General features: G+C 47.2%; 2 protein-coding genes across 3 annotated transcripts in view; both read right to left on the reverse strand.

The window, feature by feature from the left end:
* The window catches only part of PRKG2 (protein kinase cGMP-dependent 2), an 898,053-nt gene that overhangs the window by 617,147 nt on the left and 256,388 nt on the right, over positions 1–24,518 (reverse strand). The window lies entirely within an intron of this gene.
* Positions 7,848–23,788, reverse strand: LOC147727697 (uncharacterized). The gene is made up of 3 exons (XM_086962753.1): positions 23,480–23,788; positions 18,550–19,003; positions 7,848–8,050 (listed from the first exon to the last, which is right to left on the reverse strand). Exons 1-3 carry the CDS (start codon positions 23,786–23,788, stop codon positions 7,848–7,850), a joined length of 966 nt encoding a protein of 321 aa, XP_086818879.1.

Consider the following 24,518-nt stretch of genomic DNA (forward strand, 5'->3'; position numbering starts at 1 on the left):
GGCTACACCATTAATTGGTCAAAATCAATGTTATATATTTTACATGGCCCGCAGCCGTTACTTCCGGAGAGTTGTCTACTAAGAGATCGCTGAGGCTACCTTCAAATACCTAGGCATTCATGTGACGCCCAGGCCTGACACATTTTTTCAGAGAAACCTTAGGCCCCCTGTTAGACCTGGCACCATTGGCGTGGGTCTCCCTTCCATTTTTGCTGTTGCCTCATGTGTTTTTGCTGGTGTTAGATGCTTTGGGCACTGTGCCACTGCTGTCCAGTGGACAATGTCATTGGGAAGACACTACATCTCTGCAATACTTCTCCATTAAATTAAATATGTGTTATAACAATCAGTGCAAAAAAGCAACATGTTATGCAAAAACTATTTTTTTGTCAATTTTATTGATTAAAGAGCTGATTAAATACCATAAACTCTGATTTCAAAGCATTTAGACAGCACTGAGAGAATTCACGAGCAAAAAACTTGAAAACAAGAAAGCCTTTTTATAATCCTTATTTATAATCTGTTCAGTCACTTGATACAAAAATGAACATTATTCGTGATCCGTAGGGAACTAAACCCATGGGTCAGGGAATTGCACCCCAAAATTCATACACTTCCTCTGCACACAAGACTTTCTTACTTGCCAAAACCTTGAAATTACAATACTAACTATAACTGGATCCATGATTGGCTACTAAAACTCCTGTTGTATGTGAAACAGAATTACAGATGTGAAGAGGAGCTAAAGGTATAGATTATATACCAGCTAGGTACAATTGGATGTCACCAATGAAAAAGAATACACAAGAGAGTCTGGAAGTAGGAGAACTCACACGAGACCAGCAAATGGCCACAATAGTGATGATCCCAAAGCCTAGTAAGCCCCCAGAGGAGTGCACTTTCTATCGTCTGATATCGTTGCTCAACGCTGAGGCCAAGATATTGGGCAAACTCCTAGCGACGTGACTGACCCCACATCTTGTAGCCCTAATTCACCTGGATCAGTCCGGGTTTATGCAAAATAGAAGTACAGCTCTTAACTTGCAGCGGCTGCATGGAGTGTTGGCTCGCATGGCTTACATTCAGGAACCAGCAGTCATCCTATCCCTCGATGCACGGATGGCTTTCGACATGGTGGAATAGCCGTATCTTTTCGCAGTCCTTAGACATTTAGGCTTTGGCCCCAAATTCTGTGCGTGGATACAGCTATTATACACTAAACCTCTAGCACAAGTAGTGGCCAATGGGCATATATCAAGGGATTTCCCGCTGACGAGTGGAACGGGCCAAGGTTGTCCATTATTCCCGTTATTGTTTGCTCTTGTATTGGAACCTCTGGCGGCATGGGTCAGGTGGGAGCCAATGATTTGCGGGCTCAGGTGGACACCGAACTGGGAGGACCGCATCTCCCTATATGCGGATGATGTGCTATTGTACTTCACTTCCCCTAGGCGATCCGTTTTGGTGCTCTTAAACATTTGCGAGATTTTTGGACGGGTGTCTGGCTACACCATTAATTGGTCAAAATCAATGTTATATATTTTACATGGCCCGCAGCCGTTACTTCCGGAGAGTTGTCTACTAAAGATCGCTGAGGCTACCTTCAAATACCTAGGCATTCATGTGACGCCCAGGCCTGACACATTTTTTCAGAGAAACCTTAGGCCCCCTGTTAGACCTGGCACCATTGGCGTGGGTCTCCCTTCCATTTTTGCTGTTGCCTCATGTGTTTTTGCTGGTGTTAGATGCTTTGGGCACTGTGCCACTGCTGTCCAGTGCCACAGTGCGAGTGCTCCCTACTGTAAATTGATGTATTGATTAGTGGTTCCATGATTGGATGTTTGGTTTACTTGTCAGACCCTCGTACAGTGCACTGAGTGTGCCCCGGGGAATGTAAATCCAAATGCTGCTAGTGGGCTTGTAGCACTGGTTGTGCCACCAACAGAAGCGGCCTTGTAAAATGTGTCTAAGGTCTGCCATTGCAGAGCCTGCGTGCAGTCTGTTACTATCATGCTGACTGGGCAAGTGCACCCACTGGCCAGTCCCTAAACCTTCCCTTTTCTTCATATTAGTCACCCCTATGGTAGGCCCAAGGGCAGGGTGCATTGTAAGTATAAGGTAGGACAAGCCCTGATGTGTATGGCATGTCCTAATAGTGAATTACAGCCATTTTCGTTTTTCACTATTGCAAGGCTACCTGTTCGCCATAGGCCAGAATGGGCTGCTGGATTGTTACATGTTTATAATCCTAGCAGACTCTGAGAACATGGTAGAAATTCGAGTTTAGTATGCCTGGACTCAGAATAATAAAATACATCTTTTAGTGAAGTTTATTTTGATATTCTGTGTTTGCAAATAGCACTTTTAGAAAGTAGGTATTTGCTTGCCAAACCATTTGAGCCTGCCTCTGTGAGGTTGTGTATTCCTTTGTCTGGTTTTGGAAGTGACAGGGCTGGGGGATTCCAAGAGACAGGCTGGGGCAGCCCGGTGGTGAATAAGGAGATCTGCATCTAGATAGGAGGGATGAGTTGCACCTGGGACCTGAATGGAGCTGGAACTTCCCTCTACAATGCTGGTTCTACCCTCTGTGGTGCGTCTGATGTCTCTGCCTTGCACACTGAAAGAAGAGAAGGAAGACTGTCAACAAAGTGCTCCAGGACTGTACTTGGCTTCCACAATGCTGGCTCCACCTCCTGTGGAGCGTCTGATGTGCCTGCCCTGCGCTTTGAAAGCAAAGGAGAAGTCTGGTAAACTGAGTGCTTCAGAACTTGCTCGAACTGGGCACAGGCCCCTCTCCCCTCAGAGAACAAAGGATTTTGGGGTATAAGTATTTGGACCCTGATCCCAAGAAATTAGATCACTTCTGAACTGACAAGACAAAACCTCTGTTGAGGAGAAGGATCCTGTAGAAACTGAGGAGAGACTATTCCCGAGCTGAAGTGCTGCATGGGGGATTGGCCTGCAGTGGTTGCCTGACTGCTAAAGAGAGGAGAAAAAACTTTGTGGACTTTTCTTTCAATGTGTACAAAAGATCTCAAGGGCTTGGAAGAGAGCTTGCCCCCTGACCGAAGACCCAGGACCAGTGGACTTCACCAGCCTTTGTGAATTTCTGCTGGAAACAAATGGCTACAGAGGCAGGGAGCTGTGACCAACTCTCACGACCGGCTCGGTGTCCTGTACGCACCGCATCAAGCAACGCCCGCCTCGAACAACGCAAGCTCTGCTCTCACCGACTTGCAGAGAACCTTGATTTAAGCCTTTTCAACAAGACTCTTGAAAGCTAATAGTACTGTGGATTATTTGTGTCATTTATTGGTCTTGTGGTAAATCCCAATAAAGTATAACTTATTTTTGATATAAAACCTGTGTGGTGTCCATTTGTAGTGTTGTCACTGGGTTACTGTATGTGGTCATAAATGCTTAACTTACACCGCCTCTGAAATAAGCCTTGACAGCTTGCGCCACGCCACCTAGAGGGTGAGCAGGGGTTATTTTGGGAGTGTAATCCCTCTTACTCTGACTAGAGGAGAGGGTCCCTATTTGTCACAAGTACCTACCTGTGCCAACTAGAGACCCTCAATTCTAACACCCCCCATGGAGCGGTTTAGACGAGACACAGCGGTCTGGCGCAATTTACCGCTGACGTTACTAGGAAAGACAGCACTTTTTAAAATGATGGCGCTCCCCCGGTTTTTATACGTTTTGGAGAAAACCCCGTTCTCTGTATCTCCGAGCTACTTCAAAACAAGTGACAGAAGTTTCCAGTCTGTTATGGGGGAATAAACCAGTGTGCATAGCGGAGGACAAGTTGGTCAGGAGCTGGTATGATGGCCTGTATAGCCGTTCTAAATATACAATTATACTATTGGGCAGCTCAATTAAAAGTAATAAACTGCTGGATGCATGCACCCCAGACAGACCCAGTGTTTCAGGCAGATAGGCAAGGGATTGGAGAGGAAGGAGCCATGTCAGTACTGTACAATAGAAATAGATCCAAAGTACTATTTGGGGCGACTGCACACACAGTTAGCATATGGTATGCAGCACATGTCAGGTTAGGATGGCCGGAGGTCCTCATACAAATGACACCACTCTGGAATACACAACGACTTGCTCGGCTTCGAAATAGTAAAGGATTCAGCAAGTGGGACACAATAGGCATATCAACAGTGGGTGATCTTTGGAAGAAAGGCAAAGTGCTCTCGTCTGAACACCTAAAGGCCCAATACAAGCTTGCTTCCTCAGAGATTTTTAGGTATATACAGATTAGACATGCACTACAGGTGGTTTTAACTCCTGGCACCGTTTTACCGAAAGCTACTCCTCTCGAGGATAGATTGCTGACCGAGTATATGCAGAAGAATACCACCTCCTTCACCTATCGTAAGCTGATCAACAATTTGCCTGCCCCCTTGTTGACACTTAGACAAAGATGGTCCATGGATTTGGGAGAATTCGATGACTCGGATTGACAGGGGGCCCTATCCTCCCCTCGAGAGATTGCAATAACCTCACAGCTTAGATTGGTGCATCTCAAAATACTTCACCGTCATACTATACTAGAGTGAACCTCTACAAAATAGGGACGGCTTCACATCAGTTTTGTCTGCGAGACTGTGGGGTAGAGGGTACTTTTTATCATACAATATGGGAGTGTTTGAAGATTGTGGCACACTGGGTTAAGATAATGAGGACTGTATCACAGACTCTGGAGGTGTTGTTGCTTCCAGAACCAAAGAGATGCCTGCTAAATATGTGGGAACCGAATGGTCTGATGCATACTACTGTTATTTTTTAGTCATCAATTTTGTCAAACAAACATTCTGGAGTAGTCCAAGTCCCTCTGTCATTCTTGATGTCTTAGATTAAAAGCTATGTTTAAAGACAGGTTGCCAGTTTAAAGAAAGAACAAATAAACACCAGTAGACTGTAAATATCTTCAAAGTTTTGTCTTATCATTATTCTGTTTCACTGTAGTTATTTTTTGTAATTAAACTAGCTCTAATGATACAGTTTCATTATTGAAGACAATAGTTTCTTACTCAAGGTGAAAGATAATTTCCACTTGCTTAGACAGTATTTAGTCTTTAAATTCAAAGATTAAGCTCTATCTAATTTAATATGCTAAGTCCACTCTCACAATTTCCCATATATATATATATATATATTCGTTAAAGGGATGTCCCAAAACCTGTTTTTCCACCAATACATTTGCCATGTATTGCACGGACGCGCGCTATAGCGAGAACAGCACTTCTGCCCCTTCTGTATCCTTCATTTTAATCCACTTGCAATGCCTTGGCTTCTTAAATTGTAAATTGTGTGTCGTTAAAAAACAAAGCTTATCTGTAGGGCATTAGCACGCTCACCTGCACACCTCTGACACCCGGTCACCACTTACTCCCCGGTCCACCACGGGAAGATTTCTGATTGCTGTGGAAGGAGGCGCGGCAAAGTCTAGCACTTCCGGGTGAGAGGGGAGGGGGGGCGGAGTCTAATTTGCTGCTGATCACTTCAACAGTAGCATAAATTGAGATGCTACACGCTTCGCACAGTGGATGCACTAGTGGCGCACCTTCTGCGCCTGTCCGTGGCAGGTCGGGGCCAGGGGCAAGAACCCCTGCCCGTTTCCCACCGCATCCTAGGAACTACAGCCCCAGATCCCTCCATATTCTGAGAGGAGCAAACCTTCCTAGCTGCCAACATTCTTGGAACGTGGCAGATAAACTCACCATCTGCACACACTGCGGATTTCATTTCCAATCCGCCTTTCATACCAAAAACACCCAGCGTAATATGTACCTCCTAAATTGTAGGTCACTCCCCAAACACTCAGTTGAAACTGCCATGCTCCTGGAAGAACTTAACCCGGATGCTCTTTTCCTGACAGAGACCTGGCTGAGTCAGAACCGGATCTCATCCAGACCCTCCCTCAGGGATACAATATACAAAGAGAACAGCATAAAGAGGGCAGCGGAGGAGGCCTAGCGGTCATCTATAAGGATTGCTATAGGTGCCGCTGCTCTCCGAACCTGATACAAGACTGCAAAAGTCTCTCCTTTGCCATCGATTTCTTCCCCACAAGTACCTTCTCCGGGCTACTTATATATTGTCCTACTGGGGCTTTGGGACAATTTCTAAACACCCTCCCCTCTATCATAGGCAATCTGGCATGTAGTCTGTGTAACTTCACACTCACTTCGGCGATGCCTCGGATCATATTGCCACAGAAATGACTATGAGTCTCTCCGCATTACAACTTAAACAATTAATGCTCAACCGCACCCACACCAAAGGCCTCTTACTCGATCCTGTTTTTAGTAACTATGCAAACCTCACAGCGGGAACCCCTTCCCCGATTCCGTGGTCGGATCATTTCCTGATCCCTCTTTCCTGGGTTACCTCCTGATTCCCATTTCCCCACTAACACAACCATTCGCAGGGAGTGGGACTGGTCTAAACTTCCCCTGGACTGTTGGCTGACGGCCCTTGAAACCTCATGGCCACCCAATAACTCTAATCCCATTCTAGCCAACCAGGAATACAATAGCTGGATCTACAATTCCCTAGACTCCGTGCTCTGCATAAAATGCTCCGAAACAAAGAGCAGCGCAGCAACTGCACCCTGGTATTCCCCCAGATTACGGGAAATGAAACGATACTGTAAAAAATTAGAGAGGAAATGGCGACTGGTCTATTCTCCTTCCAGTAAAATCGCATACAGGGAGGCAATAAAAACCTACAAAAATAACATTAAAACATCCCAATCAACCTTCTTCGAAGAAAACATTAAAGCAGCTGCCTTCATGCCCAAAGAAATCTATTGAATCGCAAAAACTCTCCTCAAACTCCGAGAAGCCACCTAACACTAGCGATGCACAAACCCGCTGCAACAACCTTGCAGAGTTCTACTCCCAAAAAATACTAACAATCTACACTTTCTTTTCACTCACCCAGCCTGACATAACCCCCGCTAATCCCCCAAATGCGGAACTCGACCTTCAGCCACCTTGGATACCCTTCCCTTCTCAAACCCTCCACATTAGAACCCATTATGCACCAGTTAAAATCGGGCTCCCCCAAAGACTCGGCACCCTCACGTGCCCTGCTGCCAGCTATTGGCAACATTCTTCCCACCACACTTGACCTGCTCAATGCCTCCATTTCCTCCGGCATAGTCCCTCCCCCCCTGTAAACGCGCCATGGTTAAGGCCTTCTTGAAAAAACCTAACTTAGACTAAGACAACCCTAGTAATTATTGGCCAATCTCCCTCTTACAATGGCTGAGCAAGTTCCTGGAGAAATATGTCAACTCAGTACTGGTAGAGTTCCTGGAGATCAATCACCTGCTCGATCTCTCCCAGACAGGATTACGTCCCATGCATGGGACCGATACCGCCCTTCTCACGGTAACTGAAGAGGCCAGGAAGATCCTTGATCAAGGAGACTCCGCAGCAATCATCCCCCTTGACTTAAGTGACGCATTCAACACTGTAAATAACAACATACACAACATACTAATACACCGACTTACCAACTTAGGAGTTTCAGGAAATGCCATCACCTGGTTTAAATCCTTCCTGGCGGATCACTCTTTCCAGGTTTTTGAGGGCGAATTCACCCCCCCAGCAAGCCACTCAGTTGCGGTGTGGCTCAGGACTCACTTTACAGAAAAGAGAACAAAAGGAACACGCTTTAACGCTCTTTGAGTTATCACCCTAGGAACCTTAGGGATAATCTACCGTTCGGTCAGTTTCTCAGGTTATGGACTGTACCAAGAAACAAGATTTTTTAATGAATCAGAGGGTCTCATGGCCAGACTAGTAGAGAGGGGGTACCCGAAGAGTCTACTGAAGAAAGCTCGCAAATGAGCATGGTTCTGCCACAGGGAATTTCCTCAGGAACCCAAACAAAGACTTGTTGTGGAACAGGAACGCATGATTTGTGTAACCACGTTCTGCACTCAGAGCACTGAGGTCAGGAAAATGATCAACCATCACTGGCACCTTGTGGCCGAGGATGTAGGCATCCCCAACCCGCCTGTGCACACCTTCAAGAAAGGGAAAGCATAAGGGACCATGTGGTTAAATCCCTATTCCCTACATCTATTACAACAAATCCTTCCACCCTATGGCAGATACCACCTGTCAAGGGCCATTTTAAATATGGGCGATGTAAAGCACGTTCCATGCCAAAGAAACAAGAGTTTTACACACAATGATTATACTCACATTGTCATAGATCAAACCAATTGCAACACCATGGGGTGGTATACGCCATAACATGCCCCTGCGTGTTTATGTATATCGGACAAACGTCACAGAAGGTAAAAACACACATTCTAAAGCACTGTAGTAGGATAAGATGCAAGGTCCAGGGGGCACTCTTATTTGCACATTTTTCCACATTTGGAACTTCAGCTGACAGTATGAAGTGGTGGGTTGTAGAGAAAGTGAGCTTAAATCCCAGGGGAGGGAGTTTTGTCAATACCTTGACCCTCGGGGAATGCAAATGGATACATATTCTTGACACCACAGCACAGGGGTTGAATGAGTATGAAGAAATTGCACGACAAGTTGCCACCTGGAACAATGGTTGACATCCCACCTTTCTAACTCATGACCCTGTAGAGATTATGAACCCTCCAACTTCTTGAGAGAATGATGAGACCTAGACATTCAGTGATCTTTTGTATTGTATATATACTTTCTTTTTCATGGCACTTGTGTGTGTGTGTGTGTATATATATATATATATATATATATATATATATATATATATATATATATATATATATATATATATATATATATATATATATATATATATAGATATATAGATATATATATAGATATATAGATATATATATATATATATATATATATATATTCACTGAAAAAAATCATAGGTTTTAGGGTTGTTATAGTTAGCTGGACATTTCACTTATACAAAACCATTGATATTCCTCCGTTATAGTTAGTTGTACTAACAATAACTTGCGCGCCCGCAATACACTGCTGATGATGACACATATTACATCATTCATGACATGGTCAGTGACATCACTGATGACATCATCCAGTGAATGTTGTTTGGTTCAATAATTAAACATGTATTATATATATAGCAATCTGCATTGAAGAATGAGTGGATGTATAAGTGTCTCGATGGAGGATTTAGTAGCACTGTGATTGACTGTTTAAGCGACTAATTTAAAGTGTCTCACTAAATATATGAGATAGTGATTCAATTGTGTGGATCTCTGTTTCACTTTATCTCTTGTTGTGTAATCTACTACATAAATTGGTTACTAGGTGTGTGAACGTTTATATTAGTATTAATTAGTTAAGTGAGTATTTGTATGGGATAGTGAATGTGTGTGTGTGGTTGAGTTGGAGGTGTGTGACTGTCCAAAGATGTGTAAATATTTGATTTAGTAGGTATATGAGGTTAAGACTACACGTGGAAACACTTGTTTGGGTGACTGAATCTCTTTATGGGTGTGGTAATGAGTAAATATATTTCTCAATGATACATATCCAACAAAGTAGAAATATAAAAGGCACTGTATGTGACAGTTGTTGTTTATAAATAAGTATACATAAGACTCAGGGTTTGTATCAGTGACTGTATTGAAAATTGTATACTTGTAATAGTGATTTTATAACACACTAAGTATGAGTTACTATTTATGTCAATAAATAAAGTGGTGTTTGTATAAGTGTATAGCTGAGTAAATGTAAGTATGATCAAGTGTTTGCATATGTGAGTAGGATGACTGCATGAGAGAAGAGGATGTGTGCTGGTGTGTAATGTCGATGTAGGTGTTTAAGCATATTTAATAGTTTTAAATTGATCTTTGCTAGCATGTATGAGTGAATTTACAAGTAAGTGTTTAGATGTTTGTGTAGATGTAGGAATCACTGAGTACGTTTTTAGAGACTTGTATTGGTGTGTCAATGGTTTGAAATATGGTATTCCATATTTTATAATTAGTGTTGACAGGTTATACTAGTGTATGATGAGGTGCATCTGATTGTCACGTGGATGATGTCATCAGTGATGTCATTGACCATGTCATGAATGATGTAATATGTGACATCATCAGCAGTGGATTGCGGGCGCGCAAGTTATAGCTAGTACAACTAAGTGTAATGGAAGAATTTCAATGGTTTTGTACGAGTGAAATGTCCAGTTAACTATAAAACCACTAAACCTATGGTTGTTTCAGTGAATTTTGAAGGTTTTTTAAATGTTAATTCCTAACTATAACATGTCTACAACCTATGTTTTTTTTAGTGAATTTCAAAGGTTTTGAAATTATAATTTTAAAATATATTTATAGTTATACATATTTTATATTTTTAACTACATTTTTTTAATCTTTTTATTTTTGGATATGTTATTTTTAAATTATATTACACATATTTAAAATAAATAAATAAATAAAAATATATTATTTTTAATTTTTTTATATTGGTTAAAATGTACTTAAATAATTTTGTTAATTATTTTTTTCCTTTTTTTTTGGAGTCGCGCACCCAAAGCGCACCCTGCTCGTTCATTGCGCGAAACGTGTCTGCCATTTTAGGATTGCTGTATAGGATCCGCGTAGGGTGTGCGACGAGTAAGACTTTTCCAATGCGGACGCTTTGCGACTTGTACGCGACTTCTGGCGCATACGCGAGATGTAGGTATTACGCGCCGTGACGGACACGTGGTAGCGCGTGACGTCATATGCATATCGGATGCAGTGGGTGCGCGACTCCCGCAAAAATTTTTAATGTTCAAAAACTTATATATATATATTTAATATAAATATTAAGACAAGACATTATCTGAGGTAATTATAAAAATAATATTCTTTAACTTTCAAAAAAAGCACATTACTTTTAAATGCAATTTCGCGAAGGCGAGCTGGGTGCGTGCTGGGTGAGCGCACCCTACGCGTACCCCATGTGACCACAAAAAAAGAGATTTGATTGGTTCATTAGACTTCCTATTTAAAGTATTGAAGGACCCCACCAATTTTTATCACTCTTATAGACCTTTTCTTAGGGAAAGACCTGCTGAGAGGAACTGCTGTATTTTTCTCATTGCACACCTGATTGACCACATCATTTTCAAAATGGCTACAAATCCACCTTCTTCATCAGATTCTGAAGAGTCTATCACTCAGGAATTTGTTCCAGAACCTCTCCCTCCAGAGAGGTATTCATCTATTGTCTGGAAGTTTTTCACATTCCCACCTGGACTAAAAAAAGGCGAATGCGACCAATGTAACATGCAAAATCTGCAAAGCGGTCCTCTCTAGAGGAAACCCCAACAAAAAATACTTGTGTGGGACAGCGAGTATGAAGAAGCATTTGCTGACACGCCATCCTGTCAACTTTGCACGAGAGGAGATGAGAAAGCTACATCAAAATGTTCCTGAACCACCAGCTGTACCAAGCACATCTGGGACAGCACCATCAACTTCTAGTTCACCACCAGATATACGTCCCCAATTTGCACGAGTCAGGATGAATTGTGTAAAATGCGGACGTCTCATTGCTTATGGTGAACAATCAGTGGACCTTGTTTGTCGGACTTTCGACAACCACCATTGTTAGTTTATCTTTTTTCTCCTCATAGTTTTTGGATCTGTTCATCCTGTTTCCCTGTTTAAAAAACCCCAAAAACAATCGTTAAAAAAAAATACAAAACTACAAAACTGCAACATAATGTACTGGGGCAAAAGGATACAGATGAGTTTTGCATTAAAGGCATTCGGTTTGCTGTCAATGACTAGACCTTTGTGGGTGACATTTTATGCATCACTCATGAAGCCATGCACTTCATAGCCCACTCTCCTCCCTGTTGAGCTTTACTTTTATGCCCTTTCTCACCTTTAGCGAACTCGCTTAAAAATAAAAGGGCAATGTTCTTTCTTCTGGTGACTAGCTGCATAGAACTCTTTACAAGAGTTGCAGCCTTATGGAAAGACATGGGTTAAATGGACAAATAGGGACATGAGTGGATTTGAGCTAAAAAGATGTTCCAGATTAAACTTGTCTGGCTAAAAGCCACAGCTTTCCCTTGGCGGTAGATTTAAATAAGGTATACGCATCAAATGCCCTCTGGAACTTCAAAAGGACGTCAAAGTACTGCAATGCAAGGCCTGGGATGGCAAAGCAAAAAGCAGGGGGGCTTGGCCTGCTGAGCTGGCAAATGGCCGCTAGCTAAATGAGCTCCGCCGGCCGAGAACTAAACCTTCATCAATCCATGTGTCTGGAGAACTGCTGCTGTGCAAAACACATCCCCCAAAACAGCTTGGTATGCCGGGAACCGCGTGAGCTGACATACACCCCTGAGATCGGCTCTGGAGCAGAGGGGTGAACCCCGGCGGATGTGTGCCCGGCCGCGCATACCGGAGCCACTGTTGTGCAGGCTGGCTTCACTGGAAATCGACCCTGCGGCGATCCTTGCAGAGAGGGCCGTGCTCTGCGTGGGAGATAGCTGGCTGCCTCTGAGACCGGGAAGTCAGTATAGATCGTCAGAGTTGAAGAGGTGAGGGGCCGGCCCGTAGTAAAAATTGGGTTGCGCGTCCTTGGGCTCGGCCGACAGACAGCGTTGGGGTGCACATGTGGGCAACGCAGATCCAGAGGCCATGTGGATATCTGGCTGGCTTTCCGCCCCATAGTTGAGACTCGAGGGGCAGCGCTGGGACCCCGGGCTGCCAGAGGTGCGTGCAGAGACACTGTTTAAGGTGGACCAAAAGAGGTCTGTCTAGCGGGGCTGATTGGAGCTGGACGCGGGACCTGAGTGCCATTTTGAGTCCCTGCGGTCACACATTTCTGCGGTGAGCAAAGCGGCCATAGCGGTGAGACCGCAGTGTGTGCACTGCAGTATTCAGTGGCAGCGTGTACCATAGGGCAAGCACAGGAGAGCATGGCACGTTGCTGACTCCAGCTGTGGGGACGCACTTAGATTTGCTGAGCCTGGAGAGTGTGCTTAGCCTGCATGGGTGCTCGCAATCTGGGGTCCATGCCTGGTACAGTATAAGTGCAAGAAGAGTTGGATTTGGAGTGGCTGACTTGGGCTGGATAGGACCTGGACATTGGACCGCTGCTCACCCCATAAACAGAACTGTGGGCTTATGTTGCATGTTGGCCCCCCTCATGTCTAAGGAGTAAAGGGAGGCGGGTCATTGGTGCAACTGTTTAGCGATTGATCCCCTCTACGTGGATTGCCTGCGCCGCGTCTGGCCGAAGGACCTTGCAGGAGCCCTCAGCGGCACCTGAGCGCACCATGGGCAAGCAGAATGCAAAGCAACCAAAGCTGGCCTTCGACCAGAGGAGAACCACAAAACTCACGGAGTTGGACCCAGAGGCCGGTGCGGAGAGGCCGCCAGAGTCGCAGACAGCGGATAGAGGACAGAGGAGAGGATCTGGCACCCTAATGCTCGAGATGAGATCTAGCCTCGGAACATAGATACCAAGCTGGATGCGTTGGCTTCCCAACTGGATGCTGTCAAAACGCAGGTGGGTTTGCACGAGACCCAGCTCGATGTGCTTGAAACCCGGGCCTCTGACTTCCATGAATTCCAAGTTGACTCCAAGGAACAGTTACTGCATAAGGATAAAGTGTTAGGCATCATTCGGGCCAAGAACGAAGATCTGGAAGCTAGGTACCGCCGCAATAACCTGCTAATTACTGGCACACCAGAGACGACAGCCATCGCAAAGATGGAGACCCTCATAGGAGACTTACTTTGTGAGCTCTTTGTTCCAAACCTATCCGCAGTATTCGCAGTGGAGCGGGCGCACAATGCTTTAGGTCCCAAGCCACCATTCGCAGCTCCACCCAGACCTATCCTGGCCAGGATCTTGAACTACCAGGACCGAGATCTTATCCTGCTCCTGGCCCGAGGGAAGGGGACTACCATGCACAAAGGTAACAATAGCTCGTTTTATCCAGATTTCACGCCTGCTGTGCAGTCGGCGAGGCATGAGTTTCTACCTTCTAAACGAATTCTGATGCAGGCCCAGATTCCCTATTCGCTATTATACCCCGCCAAGCTTAAAGTCACTCAAAAGGGATCCGCACATTTCTTCACGGATGCCAAGTTCTCCCTCAAATTTCTAAGTATATTGGTGGGAAGAAGTCCAAACAAAGTTCCAGTTCTGCCGACCCCGCCGAAGCCCGGCTGAGTGACAATGACTGATGAGGCTCCAGCCCTGATACATCCCTTGCTGGAGCTGCTATGCACTGAGATGGTTGGGGCTTGTGAGACTCTTACTATGTTTGGAGTTTTTTTTTAACAGTTTTGTGTTCCAGTTCTCCCTGATATGGAGTTTGTTCTCACTTAAAACGTTTATGAGCCTTGCATGGCTGATTACACAGTGGGCTGAGTTGGGCTGGGACTTACAGGTCCCGCACTGTTTTGGGCTGTACAGCAGAATATGATCCCGAACTGCTAGTTATTATGTGCGAGATCATTTAAACTTCTTGTGAGATAGGCACAGCTCTCCGCAGTTTTCTTGACCAGTCTGTGTTGGCAGGGGAGTACGCTGGTGGTACTGTGCCCCTATGTGAGAGCTCCTCTTGTTGTTTTCTTCTTAGAGATGTTTGGGACGGGTCTTCTACAACCTGATTGGGGGGGTTGGAGTCGGAAGGTGGGTTTGGGGGGGGAGGGGGTGTTCATGTTATGTTGTTTGCCAGATCATTGCTATACAGTTCAGCTTACCGTCACTGGGTGCCACCAATCATTATACTGTGCTTTGCTCCTACTGTAATTTTACACTATATTGTGTTAGCCGTCATATGACCAATTTAAATTTTTTAACAAGGAACATCCATGGGCTGAACGACGGCAGGAAATCCAGGCTTGTCCACTCATATTTGTTAAGACATCACATAGACATATGCGTGTTACAGGAAACGCATCTAAATGTTCCACCCTCTCCCAGGCTGAAGCACAGTAGATGGGGCTCAGTATACTCATCTGTTTACTCAAATTAATCTAGAGGTGGCCATGTTGGTCAGACGGGGTCTTGACTGGAAGGAAAGTGAATTACAAACTGACTCAGATGGTATATTCATCATAATAATGGGCACTCTAGGTGGGATTCCAGTTGTGATAGTTGCAGTATATGGCCCCAATTTTGACTCTCCTAGTTTTTTTCAAGATATATGGGCCAGAGTGATGGCGGCAAACTGTGAAACCATTATCTGGGGTGGGGACTTTAATACAATCCTAAACGACAAGTTGATCAGAAAGGGATATCTCGAACATTACACTCATCAGCTAGCGCTGCATTGAGTGCCATTCTTTTAGACAGTGACATAGTGGACATTTGGAGACGTAATCACCCACAAACTATGGAGGGGATGTGTATATCTGAGCACCTTAGAGTGTGGTCAAGATTAGAATTCTGGTTGGTGTAACGTGATGTGGCTACATGGACCAGTGAGGTCTCACATCTCCCTAGATCCCAGTTGGATCACGTGCCATGTCTTATGCGCTTAGTGCTTCCCAACTCCGTTCCAAGTCTGTTTACATGGCAATTACCGCCAGATGCCCTTTTAGATGAGGTTTTAAGGAAGAAATTAGGAGGATAGCAATGACTATTTAACCCTTAATGCTGCATCTGTTGATACTGAGGCCTCTTTATGGGAAGCATTTAAGACGGTAATTAGGGGTAATTGAAGGCGTGTTGAAGGCTATTCGGGTATGCTTGCAACATTAGGATATCAGATCAAGGAGCTGGAAACACAGTTTTATTCCTCTAATTATGACAAGACCGTGGCCCTTCTGAAAGAGAAAATGCTTGAATTTCAGGAGGAAGCGCACAACAAAGTTACATTTTTAGGGAAACATGCCCAGGCCAGAAGATAAAGAACTTTATAGGATTCTTGAGACATTTGTCAAGCCTATGGCTTGTGTAAGTCCAGATGACTTCTCACAAAGTCTATGCGAAGAAGTCTCCCTATACTTTGAAAATAAAATAGAATCCATTTACGACAAAATCTTAGCATCTCAAACAGACAATGACACTCTGACTGCCCCCCTTCCCACTGAAAACACCAACTTCGCGCTGACTACATTCCCTCCTATCAACAATAGAGAGCTTTTCACATTAATGACCCATGTAAAATCCGGGTCCCCGGATGACCTTATCCCTGTTAAAACCTTAACTTCCCTCAGTACCTTGCTAGGCCCCCACATTCAAGATGTAATTAACCAGTCTTTGAAGAAGGGATATGTACCAACTGAATGGAAAAGAGCGGTGGTGAACCCCATCCGTAAGAACGCGGCTCTCCCCTGGACGGAGCTTTCCAACCTCCGGCCCATCTCCCTCCTACCATATTTCAGCAAGCTGGCCGAGAAACATGTCAACGCACACCTGTCTAATTACATCGAGGCAGCGGGCGGCCTAGACCACTCACAATCTGGTTTTAGGCCCAACCATAGCACCGAATCAGCCCTCCTGTCAGTGACATATAACATCAGAATGTCACTTGACAGGGGGAGCTCAGTGATTCTGGTGCTATTGGATTTGTCCGCTGCCTTCGACACGGTGTCGCACAAAATTCTTCTCGACCGCTTGAGGGGAGTGGGAGTAAAAGGGACCGCCCTTGCGTGGCTTGAAAGCTTTCTTGCAGATAGGCAACAAGGTGTCAAATTAGGCTCCCATAAATCTATCTGTAGGAAGCTCACCAAGGGTGTGCCACAGGGCTCATGCCTGAGCCCCACGTTATTTAACGTATATGTGGCCCTCTTGGCGGAGATTATAAGATCTTACGGGTTCTCCCCAATCTCCTACGCTGATGACACCCAGCTGTTGTTTCCCTTCCAAACTATCACACCTGCAGTCATGCAATCCTTTCAAAATGGTATGAGAGCTGTGGCAGGTTGGATGGCCCAGAACTTCCTCCAATGCAATGTGACTAAAACCGAAGTCATGTTGTTTGGAGGGGCCACCCTGCTCTGGTCTCCGGACTGGTGGCCACTTGAGCTAGGACCTGTCCCTGCGCCCAAACAGACCATCAAAAATTTGGGAGTGCGCCTGGACCAAACACTGATTTTAAAAGATCATGTCAGTCAAGTAACGGGAACGTGTTTCCGAGTAATTGGTCTCCTACGGCGCATCTTCCCCTTCCTGCCAGACATCCACAGGAAAACGCTGGTACAAGCACTAGTTCTTGGACGGGTAGACTATTGCAATGGTCTACTCATCTCTGCCAATCAAGAACAATTGTGCAGACTGCAGGTGGTGCAGAACACCGCAGCAAGACTCATCTTGAATGCCCCCCCCCGAACCCCGAACCCCGTCACGCCCTCTCCTTTCTCACCTTCACTGGCTCCCAGTGCGACAACGCGTCAACTTCAAACTTTGTTGCATAATGGATAAGTGCATTCATGGGTCCGGTCCCAAATACTTAAAAGACATTTTTGTCCCCTACTCTCCTGGACGTGCCTTGCGCTCCAGTAACACCATGTTGATGCAGGTACCCAAAGTTACCAGAGCAAGACAGGGAGGCCGGGCACCCTCTCTCAAAGGCCCCTTGCTATGGAACTCCCTCCCATCACAGCTGAGACAAATTTCTAATCTCTTTTCTTTTAGGAAAAAATTAAAAACATACCTATTTACCCTAGATTAATTTACTTCTTCTTCCCACACTGTCATCCCCTTAATAAGTTCTTTCAACCCTTACAGAAGCTACGCGCGGAGATACCCCTTCGGGGCTGATTCAGGCGCATTATAAGAATATAAATAAATAAATAAATACAGGGAGGGGGACAGGCCGGAGAGGACTCTGGTGGCGATGATTCGCGCCCCAAGGTCCACTGCTTATATAACTGAGCTGAAAGGTACACAACAGTCTGTAATTAGAGGCCAGAGAGACATCCTAGATGAGTTTTCCCATTTTTACTCTGAACTATACACTACTACACAAGAATCTTGTCCAGAGGGCCTATTACCCTTTCTTAATTCACAGGAGCTACCCTGGTTGGGTCAGAGGCTTCCGGAATATTTGGACATCCCATTCACTGTGGAGGACGTCACCCTGGTCATCAAGAGCTTACCAATGAACAAGGCCCCTGGGTCGGACTGTCTAACCAATGCATTCTATTAGACTTATTGTGGGGATTCAGGTGGTTTACCGAACAAATCCATGGACACAGGGGTAGTAGGTAGGGCTGGTTTTATTGCCTTATACAGTTTTCTCTTTTGCACCGGAACTCTGTAGTAAGGAAGGGGATTCGCAGCATCCTCCGTGGCCTCTAGTTCCAGTCCCCGCCTTCTTAACTCCCGATGTCTTCTGGGAAGCGTAGTCCGGGTTTCTGCCGTCGTGACGCTCGGCCCGGTATCTAGTGGAGAAAGAACCAAAAAGAAAGGAAGACCAGTTTTACTGGGTTGTCCCGTAAACACTGAGACAGGGTAGGGGGGTTGTGAGGGAACACACGTGCTCAACAGTACCCCGCTATCCGTGAGGTGGAAGTATGGGGGGGGACCAGGGGTTTTGAATGCACGGTTTGGATCAGGGGGGTGTCCCGCCTACGTCCCGCCCAACCCAGGAAACGAGACCGTACCTGTCCTAGCCACACTTCCCGAGAAGCGTGGCTGGGCGATGCGCCTTCACGTTGGCCTCCTGGCGTGTCGCTGCAGTCTCTCTCCGCCTCCGATCGTCCTCCGGTACCCTGGTCTTCGTGGTCCGCCTGGTCTCTCCGCTTCACGCTCCGCACCTCGGTCCCTCTCCACTCACCTTCGTCCTCACTCTTCTTCCAGTCCTCTCCCTCCTCGCACCTTCTCCTCTCCGCTCCGTCCTCGCTCTCCTCACGCCACTCTCCTCCTCCGGGTGTAACACACACCTGTGTGGATTCAGGGACGGGTTTTACCGTGGTATAGAGGGCGTGTTCCAGATCCGGATCCGCCCACTTAAAGCTATAGGGTTCCTCCGAGTCCAGCACGGGACGGCATCCGACGACGTCTGGGGTTTTCCACGTGTCCGTGTGCTGCGTAAAGAGAGGAGACACATGAATAGGCAGGCCAGGGGGGCCCGAGTCCGGGACCCCCTTTGTCACACACCTCCACCCTAGGATTCTCCCGATCGGGGAGAGGAAACCTGGACAGGAAGTCTGCGTTGACGTTGCCAGTCCCTTTCTTGTGGCGGACTTGGAAACGGACGGGCTGTAGGGCAAGGAACCATCTCATTACCCTCGGGTTGTTGGAGATGTTCCTGCTCATCCATAACAGTGGGGCGTGGTCAGTATATAACACAAACGGATGCCCCTCCAGGTAATAGCGCAGTTTGTCTATCGCCCAACGTATGGCGAGGCACTCTTTTTCAATAGTGGGATACTTCACCTCTCTAGGGAACAACTTCCTGCTGATGTAAAGGATGGGCTTTTCACCCCCCTCCCCCGAGTCCTGTGACAAAAAGGCCCCAATGCCAAAGTCCGAGGCATCCGTGTGCAGGATGAATGGCCTCGAGAAGTCCGGAGATGTCAATACAGGGCTCGTTGTGATGGCTCTTTTGAGCGTCTGGAAGGCCTTCCACATGGCTGGCGACGGATTGTGGAAGTCGGGTCTTTTATGGTGTTTTTTTAAGGTGTCCGTCAAGGGGGCTGCCACATCTGAAAACGCAGGGATAAACCTCCTGTAGTAGCCCACTAACCCCAAGAAGGCCCTCATGTCTTTAGTGTTCTTGGGGAATGGGGTGTCGGCAATGGCTCTCACTTTTTCGATCTGCGGCTCTATGGCCCCGTGCCCCAGCAAGTATCTCAGATACTTGACCTTTTGAAATCCTATCCTGGACTTCTTCGCATTGACATGAAGTCCGGCGTCCTTTAGCTGTTGGAGTACGACCCGTAGGTGTTGTAGGTGTTCATCCCACGATGGACTGAAGATGATAATATCATCGAGATACGCCGAGCTATATCTCTGGTGTCCCCGTAAGACCTCGTTCATCAGTCTCTGGAAGGTGGCAGGGGCACCATGTAAGCCGAACGGGAGGACATTGAACTCATAAAGCCCGTCTGGTGTAGCGAAGGCAGTCTTCTTTCGATCCTCTTCCCGCAAGAGTACCTGCCAGTATCCTTTGGTCAGGTCTAGGGTACTGATGTACTTCGAGTCCCCCAGCTTTTCAATGAGCTCATCGATCCGGGGTATAGGATACACGTCGAAGGAGGACACTGCGTTTAAAGCCCGGAAGTCCATACAGAACTTGCTGCTGCCGTCAGGTTTCGGCACCATTACTATGGGTGAGGACCACTCACTTCGGGATGGTCGGATTACTCCTAATCTGATCATCTCGTCTACTTCTCTCCCTATAGCTTCCCTCTTGGCTGCTGGTATCCTGTACGGGCGCTGCTTGACAGTGACGCCAACAGGGGTCTCTATCCGGTGTTCTGCGAGCCGGGTCATGCCGGGGAGGTTGGAAAAGACCGGTTCAAACGGGCGTTGGATCTCTTGTAGTCCCTCCTGCTCGTCTTGATACAACTCATCATTAATAACCAGCTCACCCAGCGTGGTCTCGGTAGTATTCTCAATCGGGGTTGCCAGATTGGAAGCCGCTGGTTTTGGTCCCAGCCACTTCTTCAGAAGGTTAATATGAAATATTTGGATTTTCCTCCCACTCAGGCGCAAGCGATAGGTGGTCTTCCCAATTGTCTCTGTGACTTCGTACGGGCCTTGCCACTCGTTCTGAAACTTCTTGGAGGGCGAGGGCAGGAGAACAAGGGCCCAATCGCCAATAAGGAGTTGTCTCCACTTTTTCCCCTTATCATAATGAACCTGTTGTTTTCTTTGACTCTCTTCCAGGTGGGCAAAGGCCAGCTCGCGTATTTTACCCAGTTTATTCTTTAAGTTTTGGCTATACTCCAACAGGGTTCTGGTTTCTCCCGTTGGTTCGGTCTCCCACACCTCTTTAGTCATGTCCAGGAGGCTCCTGGGTTGTCTCCCGTACAGCATCTCAAATGATGAGCACCCTAAACTGCTTTGCTTCTGGCCTCGGATGACATACAGGGCCAGAGGAGCCCAAGCAGGTGGCATACTTCTTTCATGACCCTCGACATGAACGGGGTCCCCTGGTCGGTGAGGATTTCCTTGGGAAACCCCACCCGTGAGAACAGTTCCATAAATTTATTCGCTATGTTCCTGGAAGTGGGGGTTTTCAGGGGAAACGCCTCAGGGAAGCGTGTGGCGTAGTCCACTATGACCAGCGCATATTTGTATCCCCTCCTTGTCGCTGGTAACGGTCCGATGAGATCCATACCGACCCTCTCAAAAGGGGTTCCAATTATGGGCAGGGGTTGAAGTGGTACTGCTGGGGGTCTCTGGGTATTTTTCCTCTGACAGAGGTCGCAGGTCTGACAGTGTGATTTTATATCGTGGTAAATACCTGGCCAGTAGAAGCTTCTGAGCACATTCTGAGTGGTCTTTTCACTCCCGATGTGGCCTGCAAGTAAATGCGTATTAGCGTAAAAAATGATCTGTTCCCGAAAACATGTTGGCACTAACAGCTGTATGGGATCATCCTGTTTGGCTTGTCGGTATAGGAGGTCTTCTTTAATCAAAAAGCGCGGATATCGGGTTTGGGGATTGTTCTGCTCACTGTGTGCTTGTTCCCAGGCGTTGAATAAACTGGCATCGTTGGCCTGCGCAAAGCGGAAGCTCCTATCACCCTCCCAGGGATCAGGGGCATTCAGGGCAGGGACAGCTATCTCATTGTTCCCTCTATCCTGGTGAAGTCGGCCTTTGAATAGATCAAGGAAGTGGGGATTGTCCGTTCCTAAAATAAGGTGTTTTCGGGAAGGGAGTTCAATACCCCAAACTTCACAACCACAGTGTCCATTCCGTCTACTGAAATGGGGAGGTAAGCTACAGGGTATCCCTTAACATCCCCGTGTACACATTTGATAAACACTAATGCGTCTGGCATTACCTGAAGGGGCTTCACGTAACAACCCTGTATTACTGACTGCTTGCAGCCCGAATCCAGGAGAGCCCTGACCACCATACCGTTGACCTTAACACTCACGTGATAGGCTCAGCCCAGCTCTGCTGAATACATGACGGCCTTGGGCAAGTAGCTGACATCCATGGGTTCTTCCTGGGGCCGTTTCTGGGGGCAGAGGCGGGCGATGTGCCCCCACATTCCACAGTCGAAACACTGCGGACCCCGGAAGGGGGGGTTATCTGTCGCCATAGGTCTTGGTATGGGTAGCCCAGGGGGAGCTCTCAACCTACGTTCAGGCCTGGGGAGGGGTCTGGCTGGTTTCTCCGGTTCCGTCGTATGTAAAAGGGGCTGTGCGCGGACATAGGTGGCCGCCATTTCCATAGCCTGGGTGGTTGACAGATTGGAGTGTTGTCGGAGCCACCTCTGTGTCCCAAAGGGGAGGGCTTCAAGAAACTGCTCCAGATAAATTTTATCCATTATCTCCTCCTTGGTACTAGTGGTCGGGGCGATCCACTTGTCTGCTGCTGTCTTTAAGCGGAAAAACAAAGTTTTCGGGTTATCCCCGGCTTGCCCCCTTTCCTTACGGAAGCGCACTCGATATGCCTCCACGTCTAATCCCAAATGATCTAGGATGATGACTTTGATTTGTCCATATGGGGTCTGTCCGTTACCATTGGCGACTTGATAGGCCGCCTGTGCCTCGCCAGTCAACAGGTGCGCAAGAAAAAATGGCCATTTCTCCAGGGGGTGTCCACACGCCAGTGCCACCCTCTCAAAGTTGGTGAGAAACGTGTCCGGATCCTCCCCGGTGACATACTTCTGCAGGGAAATCCCTGCTGGTGTGGCCGGTGGACGACTCTCTCTTACCGGAATGCTGGCTGGGTCGACTGTAGGACGCATTCCCTCGAGCTGTGTCACGACAGTGCTTCGAAAGGTGTCTCTGTCCAATTGGGCGGCGGCGAGTTGTTGTTCCACCGCCCATCCCAACTGCTCCTGACCCTTCACGAGCGCCTGTAGAATTTCTTCCATCGTTGTGCCCCTGATGGTGTCCTCTGTTATGCCCGCATTCTCCACCACTTTTGGGGATTCAGGTGGTTTACCGAACAAATCCACGGACACAGGGGTAGTAGGTAGGGCTGGTTTTATTGCCTTATACAGTTTTCTCTTTTGCACCGGAACTCTGTAGTAAGGAAGGGGATTCGCAGCGTCCTCCGTGGCCTCTCGTTCCAGTCCCCGCCTTCTTAACTCCCGATGTCTTCTGGGAGGCGTAGTCCGGGTTTCTGCCGTCGTGACGCTCGGGCCGGTATCCAGTGGAGAAAGAACCAAAAAGAAAGGAAGACCAGTTTTACTGGGTTGTCCCGTAAACACTGAGACAGGGTAGGGGGGTTGTGAGGGAACACACGTGCTCAACAGTACCCCGCTATCCGTGAGGTGGAAGTGAGGGGGGGGACCAGGGGTTTTAAGTGCACGGTTTGGATCAGGGGGGGGCGTCCCGCCTACGTCCCGCCCAACCCAGGAAACGAGACCGTACCTGTCCTAGCGACACTTCCCGAGAAGCGTGGCTGGGCGATGCGCCTTCACGTTGGCCTCCTGGCGTGTCGCTGCAGTCTCTCTCCGCCTCCGATCGTCCTCCGGTACCCTGGTCTTCATGGTCTGCCTGGTCTCTCCACTTCACGCTCCGCTCCTCGGTCCCTCTCCACTCGCCTTCGTCCTCACTCTTCTTCCAGTCCTCTCCCTCCTCGCACCTTCTCCTCTCCGCTCCGTCCTCGCTCTCCTCACGCCACTCTCCTCCTCCGGGTGTAAGACACACCTGTGTGGATTCAGGGACAGGTTTTACCATGGTATAGAGGGCGTGTCCCAGATCCGGATCCGCCCACTTAAAGCTATAGGGTTCCTCCGAGTCCAGCACGGGACGGCATCCGACGACGTCTGGGGTTTTCCATGTGTCCGTGTGTTGCGTAAAGAGAGGAGACACATGAATAGGCAGGCCAGGGGGGCCTGAGTCCGGGTCCCCCTCGTCACACTTATGCAGAAGAGCTGGCGCCGCACTTAATAGCACTACATGAGGAGGCTCAGGTCATGGGCATCCTGCAGCAGTCAATGCGTGAAGTGGTAAAAATTACCTTGCTGAAACCTGTGAAGCTGGAAAATGAATTAGACTCATATAGCCTGCTGTCATTAATTAACATGGATGTGAAAATTTTGGTGAAGCGGATTGCAAATTGGTTGCAGCCTCTCCTCCAATTGATCGCTCGCCCAGATTAATCGGGATTTATCCCCGGGAGGTCCACTTTCGACAACATCAGAACCCTATTTTCGGTCCTGCACTATTTACACCCTGATGTGCAGGCTGCTGCAGTCTTCCTAGACACAACAAAGGCGTTTGATACGCTTGAATGGCAGTATCTATTTGCAATTCTGAGTCGCATGGGGTTCAGTCCGTTGTTTATTAATCTTATACATCTGCTATACACAGGGCCAACGGCTCGGATCCGGGTAAACGGCCTTCTGTCGCTACCGTTCGGTATCTCGCAAGGTACGAGGCAAGGATGCCCATTTTCCCCTCTGCT

The sequence above is a fragment of the Lissotriton vulgaris genome, chromosome 3_1 (genome assembly GCF_964263255.1).
Source record: "Lissotriton vulgaris chromosome 3_1, aLisVul1.2, whole genome shotgun sequence".
Classification (NCBI taxonomy): Eukaryota; Metazoa; Chordata; class Amphibia; order Caudata; family Salamandridae; genus Lissotriton; species Lissotriton vulgaris.